The sequence below is a fragment of the Cherax quadricarinatus genome, chromosome 67 (genome assembly GCF_038502225.1).
Source record: "Cherax quadricarinatus isolate ZL_2023a chromosome 67, ASM3850222v1, whole genome shotgun sequence".
Taxonomy (NCBI): Eukaryota; Metazoa; Arthropoda; class Malacostraca; order Decapoda; family Parastacidae; genus Cherax; species Cherax quadricarinatus.
The window spans coordinates 13995740-14009865 of NC_091358.1; the positions used below are offsets into that span (position 1 = coordinate 13995740).

Consider the following 14126-nt stretch of genomic DNA (forward strand, 5'->3'; position numbering starts at 1 on the left):
AATATGAATGTCGTCGGGCCCAGCTGCCGATGATCGACAAGCTGAGAGTGTTGCCTCCAGTTCTTGAAGTGTAAAAGGCACATTATACTGTTCTTCTCTGAGAGAAGAAAAGTCCAAGGGTGCTAACTCTCTGGCAGACTTTGAGGAAAGAAATGAGGGGCATAGATGGAGTCCCTGAGAAATACGGACCAGATGATTGCCAATTTCATTGGCAACATCTAGTGGGTTTGCTATATCAACACCGGCAACCCGCAGAACAGGAGCCGGGTCAGGAGAATATTTACCACTCAGTTTTCGTACTTTTTTCCAGACTGCACTCATAGAGGAAGCAGAGGTGATGGTGGAGACATAATCTCGCCAGCAAGTGCGTTTAGCGTCACGGATGACACGGCGAGCGATCGCACGCTTCTGTTTAAAATCAAGGAGTCGCTCTGTGGTTCTATTGTACCGGTACCTGCCCCATGCAGCGCGTTTCAAACGTACTGCACGAGCACAAGCAGGAGACCACCAAGGCACGCATTTCTGAGAATGCCTGCCCGAAGTTTGGGGTATAGAATGAGAAGCTGCAGTGAAAACGGAGGACGAGAAGAGGTGTAAAAGCTCATCGATGGAGGACGAAGAAGGAACCTCTTTAAAAACAGTCAGGTGTGAGTAAAGGTTCCAATTTGCCCGATTAAATTGCCAGCGTGGGGTGCGAAGAGGTGGCGAATATGAAGGGGAAGTAAGAATGATTGGGAAATGATCACTGTCATGTAAGTCCGGGAGAACAGACCAAGTAAAGTCTAATGCGGCGGAGGAAGAGCAAACTGAGAGATCGATGCAAGAGAGAGTATGAGTCCGAGGATCAAAATGGGTGTGAGTACCTGTATTTAAAACATGGAGGGGGTGGGTGGCAAGAAAAGCCTCTAACTGAATTCCACGGGAATCACAGTGAGACCCTCCCCAGAGGAAATGGTGGGCATTAAAATCACCAAGTAACAGAATCGGTGGCGGTAATGACGAAACAAGGAAGGCAAAATCCGGAATAGATAATGCCCGAGAAGGAGAGAGATATAAAGAACAGAGCGTATACCACCTATGTAAGTGGATACGGGCTGCTGTGTAATGCAGCGAAGTATGAATAAATAGCTGATGGTACGGAATATCAGTGCGGAGAAGAAGGGCACTTTCATTAAAGGTCCCATCAGGAAAAGGATCTGAAGAATACAATAAATTATAGCCTGAGATGTGAGAAATAACAGCAGAGTGTAATTTTGGTTCCTGTAAGCAAACACCAACAGGGGCAAACTGGGAGAGTAACATCTGAAGCTCACCCCGATTACCCCTGAGGCCGCGTATATTCCACTGTAAGAAGGCCATGATTGGCAATGATAAAGATACTTGAAATCCGCAGGTAAGGGTTCCTACGGACTAGAAGGGTTAGAAAAGTCCACATGCGGAGGCAGTGGAAAATGTTCAAGCAGCGAAGGAACGGTGCGCTGTGAAGAAAGGAGTTGCGCAGATGGAGCAGAGGAGAGAGAAAGAGCGGAAGGTGGATCAGTGTCCATTGATGGTTTGGTCTCTGCAATATATTCAGAGATTGCTTCAAGTGTTTCGGAATTCAGAGATGTCGTATGGGAGACAATATTGGGAATGGTAGGGGGAGGATGAGTAAAGATTGGAACTGTATTGGACTGTACCAAGGTAGGGGGGGGCGAAAGGGTGGAGGGAACTGGAGAAGCGTGGCAGGGGACAGAAGAGACAGGAACCTGGGAGGTGGCAGAAGAGGAAGAAACTTGGGAGGGAACAGGGGAGGAAGGTACATTACGAGGAGGAGGGTGAACCTCTGCACTTGTAACTGAGCCAGTGAGAGGGGAAGAACTAGGGACAGAGACAGGGAGGGTAAAATGAGGAGGTGGAAGATGGGTAGGAGGTGTTACCGGACCTTTTTTTGACTTTTGAGAAGTAGAGGGACGATTGGGAAGAGGTGTCGTACGAGGTCTCGTCGATACTGAGGCTTGTAAGAGAGAACTCGAAGAAGCGAGATTAGACTGAGGCGTTGAAGTAGGGACGTCTGAGCCGAGGACAGCAAAAGGATTAGATACAGGAGTGATTATGGGAGAGGTAACCACAGAGGTGGGTGTAGAAGATGGGATACCAGAAGTGGGGGGACGTTTTGAAACACGGGAATAAGAAACACGTGGGAGTCTCCCTTGGAGGCGGAGATGAGAAACTGCCATGGCATAAGGGAGACCTTCTGTCTCTTTGAGGTAACGGATTTCCCGCTCGTTTAAATAGACCTGACAACGGCGAGAGTACGAAGGGTGAGCCTCATGACAGTTAAGGCAAGAGGGAGATCGATTGCAAGACGTGTTAGAATGGTCATCGGCACCACAGACTGGGCATTCGGCGATAGATCTGCAATATTTCGCTGGATGGCCAAATCGCCAGCAATTTCTACACTGTTGTGGTGTAGGGATCACCTTTCGAACTTGTAACCGATGTCCTGCTATATAAACGGAGGATGGGAGTTCTCGGCTGTCAAAAGTTAAACGAGCCACATTGCTAGGGTATCGTCTCCGCCCACGGGCAGGAAGAACGTAAGTGTCTACCTTGAGGATTGGGAGATCTTGGAGTTCCAGCTGTTCTAGAATGTCGGTGCCACATGTCTGGAAATTTTGTTGAACTATGGTATGGGGCAGAATAACGGTACCACTACAAGAATTGAGGGAATGATGTTTTTCAAGGGTGACAGGAACAGAATCTATATGGGAAAGACGAGAGAGCTCACGAGCCTGGGTAGCATTCTGTACGGTAATGATGCGCGTACCGCTCTTAAGAGCATGAAAAGAAATATCTTTACCAACATGGCGTAGGAGTGCCTTGCCAATACTATGGTCAGAAAGATAGGCAGTAGAGGAAGTTGGTCGTAAAGTGAAGAATTTAGTCCACTGTTCAGTCTGAAACTGAGCGTGGAAAGGTAGTGAAGGACGTGTCGATCGTTTCTGAGAAGAACGAGAAGGTGAAGGTGGAGAAGTATCATCAGCAGGTAATTGTCGTTGACGTTTAGGCGTGGGACCAGAGTTGGTCCGACGTGGAACGGGTCGGCGATTTGAAAATTGCCGCACCGTAGAGGGAGAGGCCGGAAGCATAGTCAGAGGAGAGCGAAGGTCTGATAAATCGAAGGAGTCAGTCGAGGCCTCAGTACCTGAAGCGGGTGAGGAAACAGCACCGGCAATAGGTACAGAGGCATGAGGAATGTCTGAAGAGTGGTCCAAAGACGAGGCGGGGTCAGAACGGGGTGCGGTATCAAGAAGGGGCCCGGGGGTACCAGGTTCATGGACTAGGGCTGCCATGGTTAGGTTACTTCTTTCTTTTTGTTTTTAAGAAAAAAAAAGAAAGAAGAAAAGAAAATAAAAATAAAAAAAAGAAAAAAAAAGGGGGGACCGGGGAGGGATAGTTCCTAGGAGGAATGAAAGGGCCAGAAATCTCCCTCCGCGCCCAAGAGGACTCGACACCGCTAGTAGCGCAGATGCAGCATGGAACCCGTGCCATACCCTACCCTTCATGCCAGTAAACCAGCAATCTGGGATAGCAACCTCACATCTGCCGAGCTACCTCGGTGGACAAAAGAGAGGGCGGCCGGATATCCGCCACAAAGCATACCTCCTTCAGCCACCACCCCCGGAATCCGAAAGGTGGCTTCCAGAGATACACCCGTCGCCCAAAAGACACCCAAAGCTACTCCGGGATACCGGAGAGGGATCGGGACATCCCTAGGCAATCCAGATTCCACGGCAAACTACGCCACCGCCAAGAAACCTCAACGGAATGGGATGGACCCCGGTGTCCTTTCCCCTACCTAGGAACTAGCGCGCCTGTGGGAGAAATCACGAAGGCTAAAAAGAGGAAGGGCAAAAGGGAGGGGTGAGGAGGAGGAGGAGGAATGGAAAAAGGGGAGGATGGGGAGGATGGGATAGGGGAGGGGAGAATGGGGGGTAATTAGGTTCGGTCTGAGGAAGAAGACCGACAGGGCTAATTCCTCAGACCAAGAGCCTCTTCACCACGCCAAGGAGCCCCCCTTGAAGAGGTATTATAATAATAATAATAATAATAATAATAATAATAATAATAAATGTTTATAAATTAAAACGAAATCTTTTGGGTTGCAAAATTAACTGTAGGAACAAAGATTGCCTAAATCTTAGTTTCTTGCCAGCATCAGTCCACATTAACAAAAAACAGACTCTGGCATTCTCACTGGCTCACTTCACAACAAAAGGCTGCACAAACGAGTCTGTATAGTTGATCTTGGCACACTGTTGTAGTGTGAAACATTCATAAACTCTGAGCCAGCAAGACCTTGTGTCGTACACCTGTGACCACTCGTGCAGCTCATCCACGGAGCAATGGTGGCTCCCTGATCAGCTAGGCTTGAGATAATAACTGTTTAAGGCTTACTAATCTGTCACCCATTTAACTGATTTAGCAACAGTGAAATACTGTCTTAAGACTGGCTGCAGGATTGCACTAAACATCTAAGTAGAAGGACTCTTGTCAGATGACCAAAATTTCCAGTGGTGGGTCATCATACAACTAAGACCCGCGTCAGGAAATATTTGTCCTGTTGCCTGACAAAGCTAACTTAACCTAACCTAACCTAACTTAACCTAATAAATATCCAAGAAGATCCCTTTAACACGAACATCTTGCCTTCTAGATTTCATTTTTTTTTTCATTTTTATTGGTTGCTGTAAGAATATTTTGAACTCATTTTTCATTGGCTAGTAAATATCTGTCTGTACAGTAATACTTAATGTAATTTTTTAGCATCAAGGAAGGTGTACAGGAGATAAAAAACCAGAGACGGAAGCTGCTACCTATTGTGACGTCACAGGAGTCAGATGAACACCTCGGTACAATATCATCCTCGGTAAATATCCATATTTAGTATAATGTATGTACAGTATACAGTACCGACGAGATGAAGAATTAGACATGTGCAGCATCCGGGCATCTTGTAGACGTTTCACTATCCAGTGGCTTTTTCAGTACAAGGACATAATGTGAAGACAGTAGAACTACGTATATGCAAAAGATGAGGTAATCAGTCCCTCAGCTGAGGGACTGATTACCCCATTTTTTGTATATAGTTCTACAGTCTTCCCATTATGTCCTTGTACTAATAGTCACTGGATGGTGAAACGTCTACAAGTAAAGACACCAGATGTTACACATGTGTCTAATTCCTCACTATTATGTATAATTAGTTTTCATTTAATTACCCGAGAGGAAAGTATTATTAAAGTTACTGGGAAGCGTTAAATTCACATGGGCATGCAGCGTCCGGCGAATGAGAGGTAATTGGGTTTCATCCAAGGGGAAAAAATACCCTCCAATTCCCTGGATCAAGAGTCCTTTACCAGCACTAAGGTAAGCCACTTTAAGAGTCAAGGTACTAAATTTGCTTTAGATTTTATATAATTCATAATTTGATCTTAGTATATATTCAATATAAAGGATGAATGCAAAAAAAATATTCTTTCAGTTCGTATATGGTGAATATATCAGAGTATATTACTGTCAAACTTTAATATATACTACAGGGTGTCCAAAAAGTGTCCATACATAGGGTAATTTTGAAAATTTAGCAAAACCTAACTTTACAGAATATTTTCTGCATGGTTGCCATTTTTTTTGTCAGCACAGTTGGATGCGCCTCTCGTAGTAAGTTTGGCAACAGTGTTGTGTGTGTGTGATGTGCTTGCCACGTCATTGTCGTGTGTGATGTGCTTGCCACGTCAGTGTCGTGTGTGATGTCCTTGTCATATTCCCTGTTAAAGTTCCTTGCAACCTGGCGACAACTTCCCGGTCCAGCCATGAGAATGATTTCTATACATTCTGCTTATGACAGACACATTCTTAAATATCTATGTATGGAGTCTTGGACACCTTGTATATTATATCTAGAGTGTCGCATGTTGTAAATTTCTCATTATTAACATAATCTTTCAGCTTCCTCCGGAGCTCATGATGGTTTTAAAGCAAATGATGAACACTGAAACCATTAAAAAAATGATTGAATCCGTTGATTCTGTTACATTGAACGTGGAGGACAGAGCAGGTACACATTCAGATATCCCAGATCGACGAACCTCAGTTCATAAATTGACTCGTGAAGATTATAACGAGATCAGTCCATTCCAGACTAAGCAGAAAAAGATTTGTGGATTTGATGACTCTGTTTCTCCTGAGTGTAGTGATAGAAAGTCATTTGTATCAAAAGAAAATACAGTGAGAGATGTAGATGAGAGTCAGTGGCATAGTGTACCTTGCAAAACAAAATCCACAGACAGCTTCAATGCATATGTAACAACGAAATTCACGTTTGATAGAGAAACTCATCAGTTGGTCAGTAGTGAACCCCAGGAGACCAGCTCACCTACTTCCCAACTGTGTCCCTCTACCTCAACACTGAACCAAGGAAACGGAAACTGCTCGCAAAATCCTGATAAAAAAGTCGGCAGTGGTGATCTCGCATACCCGAAAAGCCCTCAAAACAACATTACTGGCCTTCATCAGCAAAATAAAAGTGATCGCATACCCTCACAGTGGGTATGTGAGGAAGCTAAAACTTATGAATACCCTAAAGCTGAAAGTATTGAGGTATCAGCTAGCAGTATCCCACATAGAAACGAAAGTTTGCCTTCAGCTAAAGCTTCTAGGTTCAATTCAAGTGAGGGAATGCTGTCACCTGGTTCCTGTCAGCAAAATGTAATACCAGGTGTACCATCCCCTGGCACTTACGATCATTGTGTGACTGCAGGCATGAGCATTTCGAGTCAGAGTGAAGAAATAAGTGCAGCTTCAGTGCCGTCAGACAGTTTGAAAAATAAAAAGGAGAGGAATGTATCTATATCAGGCAACTATCCAAAGACATGTGACACTTTACCTTCTGCAGGCAACTACGAACATAGTGCAAAAAACATGGCTTTTTCAAGCAGCCATATAGAGTGTGAAAGTTATGTAATAAATCCCTCTACAATTCATGAGAAATATAGCAGTAACGTTATGGCTCCTGCTTGCAATTATCAGGCGAAGGAAAGCAACAAAATGACTTATTCAAGGGGTCGCTCCTTGGCTATATCTCAAAGAAAGTCTCGGAATTCTGAGACCTTTAGAATACAGCCCAGTCAACACCTACACCAGCAGTATCATCAGCAACAGCAGCCTATAACAGAAAACAACCTCAGATATTCTACTTCTCCTGAATTTGATATCAAGATGCAGAGATCCCAGCAAATGCAGCAAAAATTACACAATCCTAATGAAAGTCAAGAAAAAAGTGAATCAAAAGTTAACTATGTAGGTTCCCCTGCCAGTTCGAGTCAATGTCTTCCATATGGTACAACAGTTGCTTTAGGTACGTAACTCTGTTGTGATGTGGTTTTTCAAATACTGATCATATAAAAGGATCATGTAACTGAGGTGATGCTATGAATTGTTTGCTCAATGCAGTTTGTTTACACAATAATGTATTTAGTTTTAATATTATATAATATACCTGATACTTCATAAAACACGCACAAAATATTTTACAGAGGAAAGTGGAGGTGGTGTATATCGGTACCCTGCCACAGCTGCCTCTCCAGAAAGGGGTTTATCTGTACAATGTAATGCCAACTTTCAGTTAAATACTGCGCATCCAGTCACATGTAAGTAAAATTACGAAGGTTGTTTTTTATATATAATGAATGTGTTGCCCTGAGTTCACTATATAGTGGATGTTGCACTGGCTGTGTTTGTCATGCTTCAAGAGTCGTACACTCCTTATTTCAGCCTGTCAGATTTCGTATAGTCAGTTCTCTGAACTCATCAGTAAGAACCGTCCTCAACTGCTGTGTGGACACAGGTAAAATGAGAGATTTGGTGTGGGAAAAGACACTTATGTACAGTTCAGGACATTTATTACAGGAAACGTTTCGCCACGAGTGACTTCTTCAGTTCTAAGGACTGAAGAAGTCACTCGTGGCGAAATGTTTCCTTTAATAAATGTCCTGAACTGTACATGAGTGTTGTTTTCCACATCTTGTCGGTATCACCATACCATTTCTTCACTGGGAGATGTGGTGTTGGTACTGTATGAATCAGTTGGCTCATCATTCACCACTTCAGTACAATTTACCAGTGGTTTAGGTACTATTCTGGTCGTGTATTTGCCCAGAAGTACAGTAAATATATTTCTTACCTGCAGTCTGCTTTATGGATCGCTTTCCTCAGAGAAATGCGAATCTGGGTAGCACTGTGTGAGCCATTGCTTGACCTGACAGTGTTTGCAGTGGGTGTCCCAGGCCCAAGGTCTGGGACACCCACAGACCCAAGGTCTTGTGTGTCCAGACCCAAGGTCTGGACACACAAGACGTCCCTGGAACTGGGTATTCCTCGAGAAACCCTCAAAAGGATTTAAAAGCCCAGAAGTGTGTGTATTCAAACTTCTGGGTCACCCTGTATTGTACAATGTGCGTTTAGTATATGGTGGACCTGATCATTCTCTGAGCTGTAGTGCAGAAAACAGGACTCGGGTCACTGTGAATGTTTATCAAACTTCACTGAACATACATCACAGAAGTTATTATTCATTTCCTATATAACAATTACTTTATTTAGCTTACAGTATGTACACTGTACTATATAAAGATAAAGAATGAAAAGTCACAATACCGTGACTGGAACAATACACAAATAACCCGCACATAGGAGAGAGAAAAAAAAATGACGACGTTTCGGTCCCACCTGGACCATTAACTAGTGTGTCCAGGTGATGGTCCAAGTCATCATAAGTTTATTTCTTATGTGCGGGCCACTACACAAGTGACCCCTCCCTCCCTCCCTCCCCCCGCCTCCCTCCCTCCCTCCCTCCCCCCGCCTCCCTCCCTCCCTCCCTCCCCCCCCCGCCTCCCTCCCTCCCTGACCAAGCATTCCAGAACCACCATATGCTGTACATGTCCTAAATTCTGCATAGAATTGAATAGTCCTGTTTAGGGTGAAGTGTCGTTAAATAATATAAAGTCTCTGACTTGTACATGATTGGATTCATGTTGTCCATTTGTTCCAGCTACTTACTGGAGTGTTATATCTTTATTATTATTATTATTATTATTGTTTTTATTATTATTATTTTACCTTTTTTATAGTCTGTCTTTCCATTTTAGTGTTAAGAGGATAGAGGGATAATCAGGGAGAACTTCAGCAGCTGGTTTCTCAGATTTCTTAAGTGTTTTCACGTTAGTTATATAAGTTGGTCTTCATGTTTCTGGACTATGGTCTTTTATAGTCTGTTGGTCTATATCCAGGTGCCTTGTGCAATGAAAATGTCTGTCTTGTGTATTGATAATCTATTTTTTTTTACTGTAGACTATGTTGGAAGCATTAGGACGCGTTTTATTAAGATACTTTCTGTCCAGTGTTCACCCATCAGTAAAATGGGTGCATGGGAGTTAGTTGACTGGTGTGGGTCGCATCCTGGGACAAAATTGAACTAATTTGCGGGAAATGTTCAGCATAACAAGGGGCTTTCTATATATTAGTATGTCCTTGATGTCAGCTAGGCCTGTATACCTTGTACATGTACTTGTAGAAATAAAGATTATATTATTATTATTATGCTACACTGCTCCATTATTCTGTTGTGTGTTTCGGTAAGTCATATTCCATCTGTTACTTACACCTACATTAAAAATACATTTTGTGAGCAGTGCCTTGTAGGAGTGTCTACTGTGACGCTGAAAAAAATTATGTTACCAGCTGATGTTACCACATGTTGACTCAGGATTAAATTCTTCAAGGGACCCATCCCGAGTCTACCTCATGAATTTTGGTGTTCTCTGATGAACATTTTGTCATTGCTTCTGCTGGCATGGATTTTGAACTTATTAGGCCCTGATCTTCCGGGAGGCCTGGTTGAGGACCTGGCCTCAGGAGGGTTGACTAGCTCCTCCCTCATTCATTTACCACACTTATTCCATTCATTTTCCTCTGTCATGTCAAAAATATTTCCACACACGTGTCTACCATCCCCACCTCAGCCTTGTTGAGCCGAATCTACCATCCCCCCCACCTCAGCCTTGTTGAGCCGAATCTACCATCCCCCCCACCTCAGCCTTGTTGAGCCGAATCTACCATCCCCCCCCACCTCAGCCTTGTTGAGCCGAATCTACCATCCCCCCCACCTCAGCCTTGTTGAGCCGAATCTACCATCCCCCCCACCTCAGCCTTGTTGAGCCGAATCTACCATCCCCCCAACCTCAGCCTTGTTGAGCCGAATCTACCATCCCCCCCACCTCAGCCTTGTTGAGCCGAATCTACCATCCCCCCCCCCACCTCAGCCTTGTTGAGCCGAATCTACCATCCCCCCCACCTCCGCCTTGTTGAGCCGAATCTACCCCCCCACCTCAGCCTTGTTGAGCCGAATCTACCATCCCCCCACCTCAGCCTTGTTGAGCCGAATCTACCATCCCCCCACCTCAGCCTTGTTGAGCCGAATCTACCATCCCCCCCCACCTCAGCCTTGTTGAGCCGAATCTACCTTCCCCCCCACCTCAGCCTTGTTGAGCCGAATCTACCATCCCCCCCACCTCAGCCTTGTTGAGCCGAATCTACCATCCCCCCCCCCACCTCAGCCTTGTTGAGCCGAATCTACCATCCCCCCACTTCAGCCTTGTTGAGCCGAATCTACCATCCCCCCCACCTCAGCCTTGTTGAGCCGAATCTACCATCCCCCCCACCTCAGCCTTGTTGAGCCGAATCTACCATCCCCCCCCACCTCAGCCTTGTTGAGCCGAATCTACCATCCCCCCCCACCTCAGCCTTGTTGAGCCGAATAACTCTCAGTACTTTACTGTTTTTCTAGAAATATATTAATAAAAAAATATATGCAGTAATTTTAGAAGAAATGTTTTTCCCATATTTCCATCCTTACCTATCTTCCTGCCCCCGTCTTACCAAACTTCTGGTTAGAATCGCCAGTGCTTATCAGTCAGCAGAATATACAAAAGGTCCCCAGTATACATATGCCTCAAGTAGCATATATCCTAGCATACAAATGCCTCAAGTAGCATATATCCTAGCATACAAATGCCTCAAGTAGCATATATCCTAGCATACAAACGCCTCAAGTAGCATATATCCTAGCATACAAATGCCTCAAGTAGCATATATCCTAGCATACAAATGCCTCAAGTAGCCTATGTATCCTAGCATACAAATGCCTCAAGTAGCATATATCCTAGCATACAAATGCCCCAAGTAGCCTATATATCCTAGCATACGAATGCCTCAAGTAGCATATATCCTGGCATACAAATGCCTCAAGTAGCATATATCTTAGCATACAAATGCCTCAAGTAGCATATATCCTAGCATACAAATTCCTCAAGTAACATATATCCTAGCATACAAATGCCTCAAGTAGCATATATCCTAGCATACAAATGCCTCAAGTAGCATATATCCTAGCATACAAATTCCTCAAGTAACATATATCCTAGCATACAAATGCCTCAAGTAACATATATCCTAGCACACAAATGCCTCAAGTAACATATATCCTAGCATACAAATTCCTCAAGTAACATATCCCAGCATACAAATGCCTCAAGTAACATATATCCCAGCATACAAATGGATCTCCAAGGACTCTACTAAAAGTCTAACAACCATTGTTTACAAACATGTGAAACATAACGATGCTTTGCACTACTATATTTAAGCAATTTGTTTGTAATTTGAAAAGAAAACATAAGTAACCTGTCTGTACAATGCAAACTTATTGTAGGATAAAATAAAAAAAATCGACCAAAAGAAATTTTTTTTTCACTAACATTGTATTTTGTTATATTGTAATTTTTTTTGTAAATTCCAAAGGTACGTCAACCATGCCAGGTACAACGATACATCACTCACAACATGCTTGTGTGAAGCAGCTACGAGACCACTCAGACACTGAAGACGTAGACGAGACAGTCGTCTGCAAGAGAGAGAGACAAGTCTACAAGTGCCACTCTCTCAGTACTCAAGGAGGTAACTACCGCTAAAGTACTTTTTTGTTTTTGACTGGCTACATTTATCTGTGAAGAGGCGGGGCCAGGAGCTGAGTCTCGACCCCTGCAACCACAATTAGGTGAGTACAATTAGGTGAGTACACACACACACACACAAACACACACACACACACACACACAGTATAGGCTAGGTGGACAGACTACAGACCTCACTCAGGGAGAAAGACCTTGGGGTGACCATAACACCGAGCACGTCACCGGAGGCACACATCAACCAAATAACTGCTGCAGCATACGGGCGCCTGGCAAACCTGAGAATAGCGTTCCGATACCTTAATAAGGAATCGTTCAAGACACTGTACACTGTGTATGTTAGGCCCATACTGGAGTATGCAGCACCAGTCTGGAACCCACACCTGGTCAAGCACGTCAAGAAGTTAGAGAAAGTACAAAGGTTTGCAACAAGGCTAGTCCCAGAGCTCAGGGGAATGTCGTACGAGGAAAGGTTAAGGGAAATCGGACTGACGACACTGGAGGACAGAAGGGTCAGGGGAGACATGATAAAGACATACAAGATACTGCGGGAAATAGACAAGGTGGACAGAGATAGGATGTTCCAGACAGGGGACACAGGGACAAGGGGTCACAACTGGAAGCTGAAGACTCAGGCGAGTCACAGGGACGTTAGGAAGTATTTCTTCAGTCATAGAGTTGTCAGCAAGTGAAATAGCCTAGCAAGTGAAGTAGTGGAGGCAGGAACCATACATAGTTTTAAGAAGAGGTATGACAAAGCTCAGGAAGCAGAGAGAGGACCCAGTAGCGATCAGTGAAGAGGCGGGGCTAGGAGCTGAGTCTCGACCCCTGCAACCACAATTAGGTGAGTACAATTAGGCGAGTACACACACACACACACACACACAGGGATTCGACCCCTGCAACCACAACTAGGCGAGTACACACACACACAACGCCTCAGAATATTGTTATGCATCTCGTGTACCCACCTCGTTACTCACTCATCTAGTCACTCACTCACCTAGTTAGTGACTCACTCACCTAGTCAGTGACTCACCTAGTCAGTGGCTCACTCACCTAGTCAGTGACTCGCCTAGTCAGTGACTCACATAGTCAGTGACTCACATAGTGATTCACATAGTCAGTGACTCACATAGTCAGTGACTCACATAGTGACTCATTCACCTAGTCAGTGACTCATTCACCTAGTCAGTGACTCATTCACCTAGTCAGTGACTCACTCAACTAGTCAGTGACTCACTCAACTAGTCAGTGACTCACTCACCTAGTCAGTGACTCACCTACTCAGTGGCTCACTCACCTACTCAGTGGCTCACTCACCTACTCAGTGGCTCACTCACCTACTCAGTGGCTCACTCACCTACTCAGTGGCTCACCTAGTCAGTGACTCACCTAGTCAGTGACTCACTCACCTAGTCAGTGACTCACTCACCTAGTTGTGTTTTAAGGGACCTAGTATTAGCTAGCAGACTGTATCTAGTGAACCCAGTACAGTGTTACTGTTGTCTTCCTGACATCACAAGGGTCACAACACAGTTGTAATTACTACTAAAACATCTCATTCACTATCTTCATATATACTGCAGTGATTATAATTATAATTGTTTTTTTTAAAAGGGTGAACTGGTAAGCCAGTGGAAGGAATCAGTCACATGATCAAAAGTTCTAGTAGCGGATCATCATATAACTAAGTCCAGCGTCAGGAAACTCTTGTCCTGGTAAGACACATAGGCAACAGTTAGGCAACTTTATTCCGAAACGTTTCGCCTACACAGTAGGCTTCTTCAGTCGAATACAGAAAGTAGACAGGAACAGTAGAGATGTGAAGACGATGTAATCAGTCCATCACCCTTGAAGTCGTAGAATTTGAGGTTGTCAGTCCCTCAGCCTGGAGAAGTTCAGTTCCATAGTCCTGACTACTGTTCCTGCCTACTTTCTGTATTCGACTGAAGAAGCCTACTGTGTAGGCGAAACGTTTCGGAATAAAGTTGCCTAACTGTTGCCTATGTGTCTTACCTACCAACCTGTCGGTATTGTTTACCATTTTGATGT

At 44.3% G+C, this 14126-nt stretch overlaps 1 protein-coding gene across 7 annotated transcripts in view; it reads left to right on the plus strand.

The window, feature by feature from the left end:
• LOC128699706 (neuronal PAS domain-containing protein 2-like) overlaps window positions 1-14126 on the plus strand; it is a 689714-nt gene that overhangs the window by 617559 nt on the left and 58029 nt on the right. For all 7 annotated transcript variants that reach the window (XR_011393896.1, XR_011393897.1, XR_011393895.1 and 4 more), the window contains exons 10-13: window positions 4810-4912; window positions 5995-7402; window positions 7581-7694; window positions 11902-12057. Coding sequence is in view for 4 of the 7 variants with exons in the window: in XM_070099405.1 (XP_069955506.1) it covers window positions 4810-4912; window positions 5995-7402; window positions 7581-7694; window positions 11902-12057 (1781 nt within the window). In the remaining 3 variants the exon portion in view is untranslated. The remainder of the gene's footprint in view (window positions 1-4809; window positions 4913-5994; window positions 7403-7580; window positions 7695-11901; window positions 12058-14126) is intronic.